At 41.3% G+C, this 15,971-nt stretch overlaps 1 protein-coding gene across 3 annotated transcripts in view; it reads right to left on the bottom strand.

Moving 5' to 3' along the window:
• The window catches only part of FTO (FTO alpha-ketoglutarate dependent dioxygenase), a 373,271-nt gene that overhangs the window by 259,355 nt on the left and 97,945 nt on the right, over window positions 1–15,971 (bottom strand). For all 3 annotated transcript variants that reach the window (XM_060130666.1, XM_060130667.1, XM_060130665.1), the window contains exons 2-3: window positions 15,865–15,942; window positions 1,226–1,853 (exon numbers count right to left, since the gene is read on the bottom strand). In XM_060130666.1, coding sequence (XP_059986649.1) covers window positions 1,226–1,853; window positions 15,865–15,942 — 706 coding nt within the window. The remainder of the gene's footprint in view (window positions 1–1,225; window positions 1,854–15,864; window positions 15,943–15,971) is intronic.

The following is a 15,971-nucleotide window of genomic DNA, read 5'->3' as shown; positions in this document are numbered from 1 at the left end:
AGAGTTAGAAAACATTTTAGCTATCCAGAGGAAATTTTTGAGACTGGGAAATGGTAAGATATTTAGAGAGAGCCAGGAGAGTTTCTTATTTAAAAATCCCTTTTCCAAAACAGTCGTTTTAGTAAATAAGAGTCAAATAACAACAAAATCCAATTAAAAACTAGCTTTCAGAAAACAATGACCCTTAAAAGTTCCAGTTGATTCCCTGATGGGAGATCTATTGGGTTGGCCAAAAAGTTCATTCGGGTCTTTCCACAAGATGTTACGGAAAAACCCAAACGAACTTTTTGGCCAACCCAACAGAACTCTGCTTTTCCAATCACCTTTTAATAAACAGGAAGAGATTAAACAGGCAAAAGAGCTAATATTACGTCTTGTATTCCTTTGCCAAATGATCAGGCAGAGAAAATCAGCAATGGTCACTCTGTCTTTGACATGTTCACCTACCTTTTTTATAACCCTATTCTGAAAAGCAATGGGGACCTTAAACACACACAAACTGAGCAAGCAAAGAAGGAAAATTTGGGCAGACCATAAAAAAGGTAGCCTGTGACCTCTGTTCCAAGGGCACCAGATTTCAGAAACTGCAAGAACGAGTTGGCCACAGCAACCCTCTCAGGCCTAAAACTGCAGAACTGAGGGGGCGCTGGAGAGTTTCCTGAAAATAGAGGCCTGTCGGCTTGTAAAACCCACCTCAGCTGCTTCTGGCGAGTAAGGACAGTAGTCAAAACTGTAGGAAGCCAAGAACAAGTCCACATTTGACAAATCACTCCCTTCAAGACAGTGATGTCGCCCGTAATAAAATATTTTGGCAAGGCTGGAAATGTACACCTGTGGGAATCTGGAAGGATTTGACAGATTTTTGTTTTCCCGGCCCTTTATCAGCAAGTTAATTATAGCACCTGTACGATCTATTCTGGGCTTTAGAGAAAGGCAGTTCGCTGTGTGAAACCAAGATGCTGCTCTCCTGAGCCTGGAAAAGACAATGACAGTAGTGCTTACGCATGAAAGTATGCTATCTGAGCACAGTATAACGATGAGCCAGACAGCACAGCTGGATGAGAAAGAGGCATATTCTGTAGATATATGGGCGTGGCAAACCTCAGAAGGACACACAACACCTATGTACACAAACACACACACACATGACCACATATATCTCCAGAGCCTGTGCAACTCTGGTCATGTTACATTCGGGGCTGCTTCTTCACAGAGCAGACTGTACCTTCACAGCTATAACTGTACACTGCCACCGCTGACCTGTCCACCAGATTTTCATCGTGATGCCAGCTCACGGCCATTTTCCCCATGCCAAAATACGGTTCCTCTTTCAGGTATGGCATTTTCGGAGGATCCATGAAATTCAACAGAGTTACGTTGTAGGCTGCTCGGTTCTTCATGTCTATCTCATCTTGTCCATCAAAGGATGACCCCATGCCAACCCTGGGGAAATCCGGACCTATACACACTGGCACGGCATCGATATTGGCTTTCTCCTTAGCAGCGAGTTCTTCCAAAGCCTGGATGGTCTCTACCTGCAGGTAGTCGTTGAGCTTGAGGAAGGTTTGACAGGCGGCAGCTACTTCGGCCTCGTGGTACTTTGCATCAGAGCCTTTCACTGGCCAGGGTACCGTAAAGAGCCTGGTGTTCAGGTACTTGTAGGTGCAGCCGGGGTTACCAATGAGGATGCGAGAGACTGGAGTGAGCAAATCTTTGCCTTGGATCCTCACCAGGTCCCGAAATAAGCAGCCGTGCTTGTGCAGCGTGAGAAAGGCTTCTTGAACCTCTTTATGGAGCTCCTCAGGGACGCTGGCGGCTTCCCGGAGAACTAGTTTAGGATATTTCAGCTGCCACTAAAACAAAAGTGAAGCAAAATATGCATTTATGGATAGCTATAATTTTACTATTTCCAAAAGTATGTGTTTCTTTGTAAGCTTTAGGAGAAAAAAAGACTGTCGGGGGCTATTTCTAAACAGGATTCATACCTCTCTAGCCTAAAATAGAAAACTAAATAAAACAAATGTCATCAACTCTCCAGCAAGAGTTTTCAGTCCAAGCTCGGACAATTGCAAACAATTATAAACAAAATGATAATAATTTGGTCTTTGGTCTCCCCAGCTCCCACTATGACCACTTCTCCCCAACCTCAACCTGTCTTCCAGCCTTTGTGTTTTCTCCAGAAAACACAACATTATTCATTAACTGCTTGATACCTATTTTTTAAGTGCTTACTGAGTGCTGTGTACTCTTCTAAATGATTTATACACACTAACTCACTTACTTCTTACAACTTTACGTGGTGGTACTATTATTATCTCCAGTTCAGAGATGAGAATACTGAAGCAGAGAGACATTCTAAAAACTTGCCCAAAGTCACACATAGCTGAGAAATAGGAGAGCTGGAATTTGAAGCCCCAGGGCCCCAGAGTCGAGCTCCAGAGCATGAGTTCTTAACCACAAGATTGCACGGCCTCTCAGTAAATGACGAACTGGTTTCTGCTTCAACGCTTCCACTGAAATAGAAATCACTTCACTTTGCGAGTTAGACACTGAGTCCTATGAACACAACAGCCGTGATAATTTTGCTCCCAGCTATAATACTAGTGCCCAGAATGTACTTGGTAAATGCTGGATGGATGAATGAATGAATGAATGAGGTATCCCACTGCAATTTAGAAAGTTGTAATAATTCTACTGGTGTCACTGGAGGAGGGTACTATAAGATAATGCCCTCCTCTAATACAGAAATACAGGGATTTATCGATGCAGTTTAGGACTTCATTAACTTTTGAGCTACCACTTCTGGCTCTAACATGTGAATTGGCATCAAGCCAGAGTTCCCTGATTCTACACAGTGAAACTGAGTTTTTTTAAAACCAAAGCACAGGATTTCACATTTACCCCTATAAAGTGTAATCTGACTGGTACCTTTTTAGTATTGTGCTGCCTACCAGTTTTCACACTTTTCTTCTATATCTTCATTCAATAATCGTGCATATGATAAACAGGGCAAGACCATTATTCTTCCATATATTTTTTTTTTCATTCAACTATGTCTACAGAGCACCTACCAAACACTAGACAGAGAAAAGGTTCCTGTCCTCACAGAGCTTTCTACCAAATCAGGTAAATAAAGAAAAGCAATCCCAAGTTGTGTTAAGCACTGGGACAGAAACAAACCAGTGGGAAATCTGTCATTAGAGTAGGAAACTCTCACTTGGAGCTGGCGTTTAGGCTGAGCTCTTCAGGAAAAGAAGGCACCAGCCACATGATGAACTAGAGAAAGACCTTCCAAGAAAAGGGACCAAAAAATACAAAGGCACTGAGGATGGAGACCAGCCTATTCTAGAGACAAAAAGACGACCAGTTTTACCAGAGCAAAAGAGCCAAAGGCAGAGTGACATGCAATGAGGATGGAGAAGAAGGCAGAGCTGGATCACACAGAGCCTGGGAGGTCAAAGTAAGGAATCTGGATTTGACTCCAGATTCAGTGCAGTGGAGGACTTCAAAGGGCGAAGAGCAATTTGATTTACATTTTATAAAAATCACTCAGTTAAAATATTGGGCATGGATTGGAAAGAGACAAATGTCAAAGTGGAAAATTCTATCAGCTGCTATTACAACCATCCAGGAGAAAAGTGATGATGGTCTGAAATAGAAACAGAAATAAACAGACAGTTAAAATACGTATTTTATAGGCAGAGCAAATAGACATATTATGAATTAGATGTGAGGGATGAAGAAGGGAAAGAAATTACAGATGACTTCCAGATCTCTGGACTTAATAACTGAACAAACAATTCACTATTTTTTAAATTAATTTATTTTATTTACTATTTTTTATTTTTGGTTGCATTGGGTCTTTGTTGCTGTGTGTGGTCTTTCTCTAGTTGTGATGAGTGGGGGCTACTCTTTGTTGTGGTGCAAGGGCTTCTCATTGCGGTGGCTCCTCTTGTTGTGGAGCACGGGCTCTAGAGTGCAGGCTCAGTAGTTGTGGCTCACAGGCTTAGTTGGTCCACGGCATGTGGGATCTTCCCGGATGAGGGCTCGAACCCATGTCCCCTGCATTGGCAGGTGGGTTCTTAACCACTGCGCCACCAGGAAAGCCCTACTATTTTTTAAAATAAGAAAGACTGGGGCAAAACAAAACAGGTAGAAGAACAGGAAGGAATGAGGAGCTCCATTTTGAAGCTGTAGCCATGAAGATGACAATGAAATCTTCAGATAGAGATGAGGAGGCATCTGGAGCCCAGAGGAGACAGTGGGGCTAGGGAAACCAAGGTGGGAGCTGTCAGCACAGCACACAGTTGATATTTAAGACCTGGGAATGGCTGAGATCTCCTAGGGGAACAGCACAAACACAGAAGCGAACCCAAAGCCATTTTCTGAGTCACGGAGGAAGGCTCAACAGAGGAAACCTTTGAGGTGGAAAACCAGGAGAGTGTATTATCGCAGAAGCCGATGGAGAGGAGCATCTCAAGAAGGATGGAGGAGTCAGCGATGTCAGCTGCCCCTGAGAAGCCAAGTGAGATGGGGACAGAAATTATCCACTAGATTGGGCAGCACAGAAACCACTGATGACAATGACAAGGGCAACTTCAGCAGAGTGAGGGGGATGAGAGTCGGACGGGACTCAGCAGATGATGGAACGAAAGAGGAGGCGGTGGAGATGGCATTTATATGTCTGTTGGCATGGTTCTGCTATGAAAGGGAAGAGAAAAATGGAGCTGTTGATGCAAGGGAATGCTAGACCAAGGGACGATCTTTAACGTGCAAGATGGAAGGGTACTCTAGGGTTTGTCAGCATACTCATGGGAATGATACCAGAAGAAGAGGTTGATGGTACAGAAGAGACAGTGATTAACTACAGAAGCAAAGTCCTTGAGTGTCTCAAGCAGGGGGATGACTATTTGAGGCTGGAAATTCAGGGAAGGTTTCTTTGAGAAAGTGACCAGGAGGATGCGAAGGACCTGCTAGGTATGGAGTTGAGGGGGGAAAGCCTGCCTTGAAGATGAAGTACTGAATTTCTGGGCCCTTGAGGCCGATAGGAAAAGAAGCAGATGTGGTCAGAGGTGAGAGGGACATGAGTTATCAGTGAAAAAAAGATTTTTTTGAATACTTTCCCGTGTCATTATTATTGTTTTATTTTTAGAGTATTGTTTTTAATGTTAAGGTATTTACATGTGATATTCGTATGGTTATGTGAATTTCCCAGGTCCTTGGAGTTATAATTCCCCTGTATTAAATATATCTTCACTAGTCTCCAGGCCCAGTCTATACTGAACAATAGCGGCAAGACTGTATGTATTATTTCCAGGCTTCTTCCTCTCTCAGTCCCAGAGGGAGTATGTTTCAAAACCAAGTTCTTGGGAATTATCTTACTTTTCTTTAATATTTTATACTAAGGATTATTTAAAGAACACTGGAATTGTTAAGAAAGTACGGAGAAATTTCCTTTTAATCACTGCTGCTAGTCAGATGTGCCTTCAAGTATACTGAGGCCTCAGGGACCTGCTCCGAGAATCGCCAGTTTAGCGACAAAATTAGCGTTACTGCTCATGCCTCCAGAATGTTCTGTCTCTTGCTTACTAGATTACGTTGCACTCTTCATGAGCTGTGTAAACAGAGAGTGCATTTCTGTCTCTGCTGTCCTACTGGGATGAACGAGGTATAGAAACCAGAAATCCTAAGTGGATCCCTGGTGGTCTCAATGACAGGTGCGAGTGGTACCACCTAACTCTGCTTTTTGTCACTTTATGATCACACACCTCACACAGGCACTCTGAGAAGCAGGGAAGTCCTACTATGCTCTCCTAGTAAAGTCATTTTCCCACATTCAGACTTGACTGACTCATTTCTCCTCTTTGTACTTCCTCAGACTTACTGCATCCTTTCTACTATTTCTTGCATTCTGGATCAGGCAGAATGGGCTGGAGTAGCAACCCTCAAATCTCAGTGGCTTCATCCAACAATATTTCTTGTTCACTTCACATATTATTTGTGGGTTGGCAGAGAGTCGCTACCCATTAGAGTAGTAACGCAGGGGTCCAAGCAGCCGCCAGATGGTTACAATGCAAACGGAAACAGAGTGTGCTGGAGGGCCTGGCACTGGCAATGAAACACTCCAAGCTAGAAGTGACGGCTATCATTTTTCATTGGACAGAAATAGTCACGTGTTTCATTCAATATGAGAGGGCCCAGAACTGTAATCCTACTTTGGGACCCAAAAGCTGGGTGACAGGGGAGGGATGGAGAACCATTTGGCAAACAGCCCTAACGATCGGCACACATTCTTAGCTAGTGATTCGTTTATTTTCACTTAAGTGTCCCTCCTTCACCCCTGCAAGACCCCCTGAAACTCAGTCATCTACCTATTATCAAATTTACAGTCTTATCTGAATTTAAATCTGCTTTCTCCTTCCATGGTAATACACATTGTTGCTGAGAACAAAATCAAATACTCTGATAGTCTGCAATTAGGAAGGCAGATTATTACAACCTTGCTTAAGGCCAATTGGACAAGATCTATCAGCACCTAAACATGTTCATATCTTTTCATCTAGTTATTCTACTTCCAAGAATTTGTCATAGGGAAATAATTAGAGAAATGTACCAAGACTATAAGGATATTCACCATACTGTTATCTATAATAATTAAAAACTGAAAACCACCCAAAATGCCCAAAGAGAGGAAAATGGTACATTCATGTGATGAAATACTAACGTAACACATTTTTGAAGAATTTTTATATGTTTTTATGAAAAACGTTAAGTAACAAACTACTGCTATACAAGAAATCAGTAACAAGATACTTAGACAATAGAGTCATAGTTTCATAAAAAGAAAAACAAAAGTATATATGTAAATACTCATAGAAAAGAAGATTTGGAAAAAAAAATACAGCCAAAAGTTTCTGGTGGTTATCTCTGGGTAATGCACTTGGGTGTAATTTTAATTTTCTTCTTTAGACATCTGTATAATTTTCAAATTTTCCAAAATAAGTGTAGAATACTTTTTAAATCAGAGAAGATGTTACATTAGAAAATTCTTAATTTCACGACATCTCTCGTATGTGCCAAGAGATTCTTTCTGATGGCTCTAAATTTAAAAAATTTTCAAGATAACGTCTGGTACTGTCTAAATGTGACTTGGAATGTTGCTCAGTGCTCTAGGAAATTCTGATTTTACCACAGGGAACACCAATAACAATAACTGGATAATTTTGTCATAATCTCCAAAAACTGCAAGAGAGAAAATCCTCAAGCCTAAATGCCCTTTACTGTATATAAAGTTATTAGATTAGTGCCTGACACATAAAAGTGCCACGTGGTGGGCTTCCCTGGTGGCGCAGTTGTTGAGAGTCCGCCTGCCGATGCAGGGGACACGGGTTCACGCCCCGGTCCGGGAAGATCCCACATGCCGCGGAGCGGCTGGGCCTGTGAGCCATGGCCGCTGAGCCTGCACGTCCGGAGCCTGTGCTCCGCAACAGGAGAGGCCACAACAGCGAGAGGCCCGCGTACCACAAAAAAAAAAAAAAAAAGTGCCACGTGGTGTTTGTTAATTTTTTCTTTAAAGACAACAACAGGTAACACTGGAAAAGAAATGAACATTAAATAATATTAGTTCATCCTGTCAAACAAATAAGTTCACTTTCCATTTTGGACAGGTACAGGTAGAACATCAGATATCACATGATAATTTGGAACAGCTGTTGGCACATTTTCAAATACGTTAGAATTTTTTTTTGTTTAATCCCATTGAAGTTTTTCCAGGGAGTATACAGTCATGCAATTATATTAGTAGTTGTCTGGTCACATAATATATTTCTTGAGCTCTACAAAAGATTTTATGACATAAATGACGATTATATAGTTTAATAAGTATTTGGAAAGGTATATTTTTTAATTGAAGTAGAGTTGATTTACAATGTTGTGTTAGTTTCAGGTAAACAGCAAAGTGAATTCAGTTATACATATATATGTATATATTCTTTTTCAGATTATTTTCCATTATAGGTTATTACAAGGTATTGAATATAGTTCCCTGTGCTATACAGTAGGTCCTTGCTGTTTATCTGTTTTATATATAGTGGTGTGTATCTGTTAATCCCAAGCTCCTAATTTATCCCTCCCCCACCCACTTCCCACTTTGGTAACCATAAGTTTGTTTTCTGTGTCTGTGAGTCTATTTCTGTTTTGTATATTGGAATGGTATTTTAGATATAAATTGCCAACATGCCAAGCTTTTATCAATGGCTAAAAGATACAGAATGTTAGCTTCTCTGGAGAATAAGCTTTATTTTCTACCTAGTTTAAACCATTATACAAAAATTCTACCTCCTCCTCTCATATCAAGGGATGGTTCTGAAACAATTTCATCATATGGAGAAGCCAGACATGGCATTAAATGAATAAGGTACCAGTTTACAGGAGGCTCACCTAAATGAAGCCCAATGGAACTCAACCTTTCAGAGAGTGAAATAAAATTTAAAATCTTCAAGTGACCCAGGAAATGCACTTCATGTAAGTGCTAGGATACTCTGATTTCATGGGAGTGTATTTCTAATCTGGCTGTTAACAGATTTTGCTGGTTAACATACTTTATATTTTGCACTCTATAGAAATTCGCACTATATCAGTCATCATATTTTCTATATAATTTTCATTGTAAATTGCTTATGACTTGGCAGCCATCCCAAGACAAATGGGCTAGACACTTATTTGGCCTAGCTCCCAGCTGCAAGATGCTGAGCCGTCTCCCAGAAGAAGTAGGCACTCTTCCCAAGTCACTGCCCAGGCCTTGCTACAGCTCTCACAAGGAGTCTCGTGATCATGTGTCATGTGCTACAAAGTGACACAAAATGTGTGTTCACTCATTCATTCAGTAGTTCATTTTTCGTTTATGGAAAATTTATGGAATATCCACTTGTACCAAACGCTGTATAAGTGCCGTAAGTATAATGATAAAAACAAGTTAGGTCCTGTTACAGAGCATCTCATAGTTTAACAGTAGAAACAGAAATAGGGACCAGGAGTTAGAGATTTAAGACTTCTCACAACAGAAGTATGAATATACTAGTATGGGAGCAGGAAATAAATTATTAGGAAGGGAGTCTGGACAATTCTCATTTATTGAATACATATTTATCGAGCAAATATTATTTGCAAAGCACAAGGTGCTGGAAATACAGAGAAAGCAAAACTTCTGTATATTCTCCGGGAGCTCATATTTATATATATAGTATAAGTATATAGTATACATAGTTCATTCTATACATATATATATAGAGAGAGAGAGAGAATTTTACTTATTTATTTAGTATTTACTTATTTGTTTAATGAAATATATTTACTTTATATTTTAGATTGTGTATTGTTGTATTACTGTGTATTGATGTATTTTAGATTGTGATATGTGCTACGGAGAAAAACAAACCCAAGTAAGTAAGATAGGAGTGCCGGGGTGATTGTCGCTATTTTACACAGGATGGGCAGAGAAGGCCTCTGATGAGGTGACATCTGAGCTGAGAAAGGCAAGAAAGGAGCACTCAAGCCCTGCAGATACCTGGGGGGAAGAGACTTCCAGGCTGAGGGAACATTAAGTGCAAAGGCCTTGGGGCAAGAGTGTGCTTGGTTTATTCCAGGAAGAGCAAGAATGCCAGAGTGGGAAGAGGAGGAGGTGGGGAGAAGCAGGAAATGAGGGAAGAGAAGCAGTCAGGAGCCAGATCTTGCCCTGCTTTGTAAGTGACTGTCAGGGACTAGGCTTTTACTCTGCAAAGATGCGAAGCCACTGAAGGGCTTTGAGCAAGTCTAGTGAGCTGATATATGTTTTAAGAAGGACACTACTACTGATGCTATGTTAAAACAGTCTGGAGAAGAAGTCAGGCATGGCAACCATCTGAGAAAGAGATGGTGGTAGCTTTGGCCACGGTGTACACGGCAGAGGTGGTGAGAAGCGTTCCAATTTTTAATATATTCTGAAAGTTACACAAGTGGGACTTCCTGGTATTATCCCAGAAGGGACTGTATTTAAACAAAGTCTTTAAGGATGAGTAGATACTCACCAGACAGAAAAGGGGATGTGGGTACTCTAGACCCAGGGGACAACAGGTACAAGGGCATGAAAGGATGACAGGCACAGCAAAGCCAAGGTGTAGTGAGAAACTCTGTATGACAGGAGTTTGAGGCTGGACGCTATGTCAGGCAATGGGGTGGAGACTAGACCAGGGAGGCTGTTTGGGGCCATACAGTCAATGGCCTTGTAGGGTATGCAGAGGAGTTTGAACTTGACCTCAGAGGCAAGAGAGACCCAACAAAATTTACAAAGCAAGGAGTGAAAAGTCTGCCATATTTACCAGAACACAATTCTGATGGTGTTGGCGCGGGCATGAGGAACACCAACTAGGAGACTCTTAAAACTGTGGTTGTGGAAGATGACAGATGAGGACCTGATTTCACACAGTGTCGGTGGGACTGGAAAAGAAGAAACCACTTAGGGCTTAGGGAAGCCATGGAGAGAAGCTGAGGACAGCAAGGGTCCGATTTGAACAACTGGACAACAGGGATGACAGTAGAGAAGGGAATGAATGGAAGGCAGGATCCCCGTAAAATGTAAGTCATACCCTGTCGCACTTGTGCTCCAAACCCTGTCACGTCTTCTCCTCTCACTCAGTCACGGCCAGTGTACTCATTGTAGACGGCAAGTTCCTGTAGAGTCGGGCCACTGCTCTCCGATCTCATCTCCTTCTACTCTCCCCAACTCTCTCACTTCCCTCCAGATGTGTTAGCCTCAGCTGCTGGTCCTCAAACATATCTTAGAGGCTTTGCTGTTCCCTCTGTCCAGAATATTCTTCCTGCAAGTACTACATGGCTTGCTCCCACACCTCCATAAGGTCTTCATTCAAATATCACTGTAGGAAGACCTTCTGTGATCACCCCAGTTGCAATCCCCCACTTATAGTCTCTACCCCCCTTACCTCCTTTACCATCTCCATACCAGTCTTCCCTTCCAATATTTATCTTTCAGTTATTTCTTTAATCTCTCCTCCTTCCCTCCCACCCCCCAACCCTACCAGACTCCACAAGAGATAAGCTCAAAGAAGGCAAGAATCTTTTGTCGGTTTTCACAACTTCATCTCTAATGTCAAGAACATTACCTGGCACAGAGTAGGAGAGCTAAATACATTTGTTGAATTAAGTAAATAATGAATACATATGGATCACGTTGAGTTAGACGTCTCTGCAAGCCTTTTGGGTAGAGCCACCCAGCAGGAAGCTGGAATCGGAGCCCCACAGGTCACAAGAACGAAAAGGGATGGACACAGAGGTTTGGGATCATCGGGATAAAATCAAAGCAATTCCAGAAGCACCAAGAGATACAGTAGGACAGCGCTTATGAGTCAGACCCAGGACCCAGACAGCCTCGATCCTGGCCTTTGACACTTCGTGCTTATAAATCTTGAACACAGTTTTAAACCTCTCGGTGCCTCTGAGCCTCATCTCTAAAATGGAGTTTTAAGAACAACCTGCCTCAGAGGGTTGTGATAAGATTTGAATGAGCAAATACATATAAAGCACTGAGGGCAAGCTGGCAGATGGAAGGCACAAAACGGGGAATGCCGAGGAGGGTGGCACTGTCTCAGGATAAGAAGGGTAGCACTCCTATATCTGGAATCCAGAGCTTGTTTTCTATGTAATTCATTTCCTTGTGCTCTATCGTAAACCAACAGAGGTTCTCTCTGCTCTTCTGCTTTGAGTTGTTGCTGTTGTTTTCTTTCACTGGTTTTCTCTATGACCTTATCAGAAGAAACCAAAAAACTTCTCTGAAGGCATTGTGAATTTGAGCACGATATACTGGGAAGCATACGGTATAGCAGAAATAGCCTGGGTCTTCAGAGTCAAAAAATATGGGCTTGAACTCAAGCTCTGCCAGACTGGTAAAACAGGAATGACAGTATCTACCTTAAACACCCTGAGTCTGAAGAAGAGTAGCTGCTGAATATATATTTGTAGAATGAATGAATGAGGCTGCTGTGAGGATGAAATGTGACAGCCTTCATCCAACACTGAGCACAGCCCCTGGCACCTCGTAAGGGTCAATAAACAGACCCAATATGGACCCTGCAAAAAGTCTTGTTTTTATGACTGGCAGCTGGGTTGGCATTCCTGCGGCTAGGACCTGTTTAAGGGACCCAATGTCTGGTCTAAACTTTTTATTTATTCATGTCATTAAAAAAGTATTTTTACTTCATCTTTTAAGAGAACAGATTTACTTTACAAAGGTTTGGCTGAAGCACTCCCTTATTATAAGGTGCACTTAAAGTGATTAGATATTGGTATCAGGTTTGTTGTGGGTCTTACTAGCAAGATAAAAGTGAAGCCTTGAAAATAAACTCAAAATGGATTAGAGACCTAAATGTAAGACTGGACACTATAAAACTCTTAGAGGAAAACATAGGAAGAACACACTTTGGCATAAACCACAGCAAGATCTTTTTTGACCCACCTCCTAGAGTAATGGAAATAAAAACAAAAATAAACAAATGGGACCTAATGAAACTTAAAAGCTTTTGCAAAGCAAAGGAAACTACAAACGATGAAAAAGCAGCCCTCAGAGTGGGAGAAAATATGTGCAAACGAACCAATGGACAAAGGATTAATCTCCAAAATGTATAAACAGCTCATGCAGCTCAATATTAAAAAAACAAAAATCAAAAAATGGGCAGAAGACCTAAATAGACATTTCTCCAAAGGAGACATACAGATGGCCAAGACACACATGAAAAGATGCTCAACATCACTAATTATTAGAGAAATGCAAATCAAAATTACAGTGAGGTATCACCTCACACCAGTTAGAATGGGCGTCATCAGAAAATCTACAAACAGCAAATGCTAGAGAGGGTGTGGAGAAAAGGAAACCCTCTTGCACTGTTGGTGGGATTGTAAATTGATACAACCACTATGGAGAACAGTATGGAGGTTCCTTAAAAAACTAAAAGTAGAATTACCATATGACCCAGCAATCCCACTACTGGGCATATCCTGAGAAAGCCATAATTCAAAAAGACACATGCACCCCAATGTTCATTGCAGCACTATTTACAATGGCCAGGTCATGGAAGCAACCTAAATGCCCATCGACAGACGAGTGGATAAAGAAGATGTGGTACATATATACAATGGAATATTATTCAGCCATAAAAAGGAATGCAATTGGGTCATTTGTAGAGACATGGATGGATCTAGAGACTGTCCTACAGAGTGAAATAAATCAGAAAGAGAAAAACAAATACCGTATATTAATGTATATATGTGGAACCTAGAAAAATGGTACAGATGAACTGGTTTGCAGGGCAGAAATAGAGACACAGCTGTAGAGAACAAATGTACGGACACCAAGGGGGGAAAGTGGCAGGGCGGTGGTGGTGGTGGTATGAATTGGGAGATTGGGATTGACATCTACACATTAATATGCATAAAATGGATAACTAATTAAGAACTTGTATAAAAAAATAAATAAAATAAGATTCAAAATTTTTTTAAAAAGTGAAGCCTTGATAGTTGTTCTGTTTGCCTTGGAGTCTCCTTTTGTGGCTCAGCGTATGGCTGGCTCACAGCACCTGGGCTATCCTTGTTGTTTAATTGTTCATGTACTACTTTCACCATACAAAAGCTAAAAAGGCTCAGAAGTTGCTTTATAATAATGTGCATTACCATGTACCAGGAAGCTCCTATCTATGAAAATATTAGCAAGGATTTAAGAACTGATTACATTTGGGATACTTTTAAGGATACTTTTTAAAATTATTTTTTTCCTGATTACAAAAGAATACATGTTCATTTAGATAATCTGGAAAACTAGAAAAGTTCAAAATAGAGAAGTCTACCAGTCTGGGAAATAACATTTCTGTATCAGTCCCGCAGATTGTTCTAGAGGCCACCTCCCTGGGGAGGAGCATTTGTGTGTAAAACAAAATTAAAATCACACCAGATATTATTATATCTGTCTTGCTTTTTAAATGAGCTAATGCATACATTAATTCATTCATCCATTCAAGCAAACTAATTAAATACCTACTAGGTGCCAGGCCCTATATACAGTACAGAGAATGAGGGAAAGGAGCATATAAAATCATTCCAATGACCTGAGATAACTAAGGTACACATGAAGTACTACAAGTGCACACAAGAGAGAGCAGAGACAACCTCTGGGCTATAGACGTGTCAGGGAAGCATCCTACAGGAGATGACACGTGAGCTGTGACTAATAACAGGTAACGCAGAAGTTCTCCAAGGAAGGAAGATGGAAAGGATGTAGCAGGAAGACCCAAAATATAATACTGCACAGCTAGTCTGAGCTACTGCCAAAACCCAGTGTGTGTACAAAGGTAAAAACATGGGGAAGACGAGGCTGGAAATGCAGGAGCCGGGCAACAGACCATTGTGGGATTTGAAGCAGAATGTTGACATGCTTGGATTTATGTTTTGGTTTTAAAAAAAAAAAAAGTCTACTACAGCTTTAAAGAGGGGCAAAGAAAACTAGAGCAATCCATAAAAGGGCTGTCCAGGTGAAAGGTAGCGAAGTTCTAATGACAGTGGAGATGACAGATGATGTCCTGGAACTGAGAATGCACGAGAGACCTGGGATTCTAGACGGGCAAGCTCATTCTTTCCTCTCTTCTTTCCATGGTTACTGAGAATCAGCTATATGCATGACAAGCATATGCTAGGTGCTGGAGAAACCAAGCTGATGTGACCCAATTCTTATACCCCAAGAGCTAACATTCTAGTAGGAAAGAAGAGATGAAAAGGTACTATTTTTACTGCTCAGCATGCCTTTCTTTCCTTCTTTGGAACAGGGCTCCAGTTTTCCTTTGGGAAAACCATCCATCTCTGACTCACACTCCATGCAATGCGAGTGGGAATGGTCATACTCCAACCCTACTCCAAGAGTGGGTGCAGAAACTAGGCCAGGCAAACAGGAGCATCTCACTCCCTTGAACACAATGACTGATTCAGGGATAGGCACATGCCTCTAACCAGGCCAACGAGATCATTACTGGGGGAATCAGACAGACCAGGAAAAAAGAAATCACCACCTTCTTCTAAGATCCTATGTGCTTAAGACCACATACCCCCCTGGGCTGTCAGAGTCCTCCTGTACTATCAGGGGAGAGCCTATCTAGCATGAAGCCACACAGAAAAAAGCGAAGCCAAGAAACAGAAAAACAGTGATCAGATGACATCCTTCGAGAAACTGGATTCGGCCATGTGCTCCTTGACATCCAAGTTAAGTAAGTCAATAAATTCCCTTTTTTGTCACAATGAATTTGTTTGTGATTTTGTCACTTGCAATTGAAAGAGTGCTGACTAATTCAGGGGGAGAGACACAGAATCGCACAACTGCAATACAATGTGATAGGTACAATCAAGTTATTTATAAGGTACAAGGAGCACAGCGGAGAGTGCAGTCAATTCTATTAGTAGGTAAGGTAAGTAAAGAAACTTTCACAAAGGAGGCGATGTTTAAGTGAAGTCTTGAAAAATTTGTCATCTGGCAACAGGATAAGGGGCAAAAGAATATTCTATGCAGCAGAAACAGAAGGAGCAGAAGCAAGGAGTGAGGAAGAACACAGAATGCTTGGGGAAGAAAAGACAGTCGACTATGCTAAAGCACTAAGTTCAGAGCAGAAAGCAGATTGTGCAGGAATTTATATATTCTGGGGGTGAGGAGACACTGGATGACCGACTCAGACCATTTCACCTCTCATTTAACCTCTCTAGACCACAGTGGCTTCATAGGTAAAATAAGGTAGAGCAGGAAAAAATCAGTGCAAATTGACAAATATTAAAAGACCTTACCTGCTGATAGAATTCATCATCTTTGGGGGTCAGATAAGGAAGCCAAGTGTCTTCAAGCTCTTCAAGAAGCCTCAGTTTCTGTTTAAAAATAATAATGATTACAGGTG

This window comes from Lagenorhynchus albirostris, chromosome 19 (genome assembly GCF_949774975.1).
Source record: "Lagenorhynchus albirostris chromosome 19, mLagAlb1.1, whole genome shotgun sequence".
Taxonomy (NCBI): domain Eukaryota; kingdom Metazoa; phylum Chordata; class Mammalia; order Artiodactyla; family Delphinidae; genus Lagenorhynchus; species Lagenorhynchus albirostris.
Note: the sequence above shows the minus strand (reverse complement) of the source record. Positions and strands in the feature narration are given on the sequence as shown.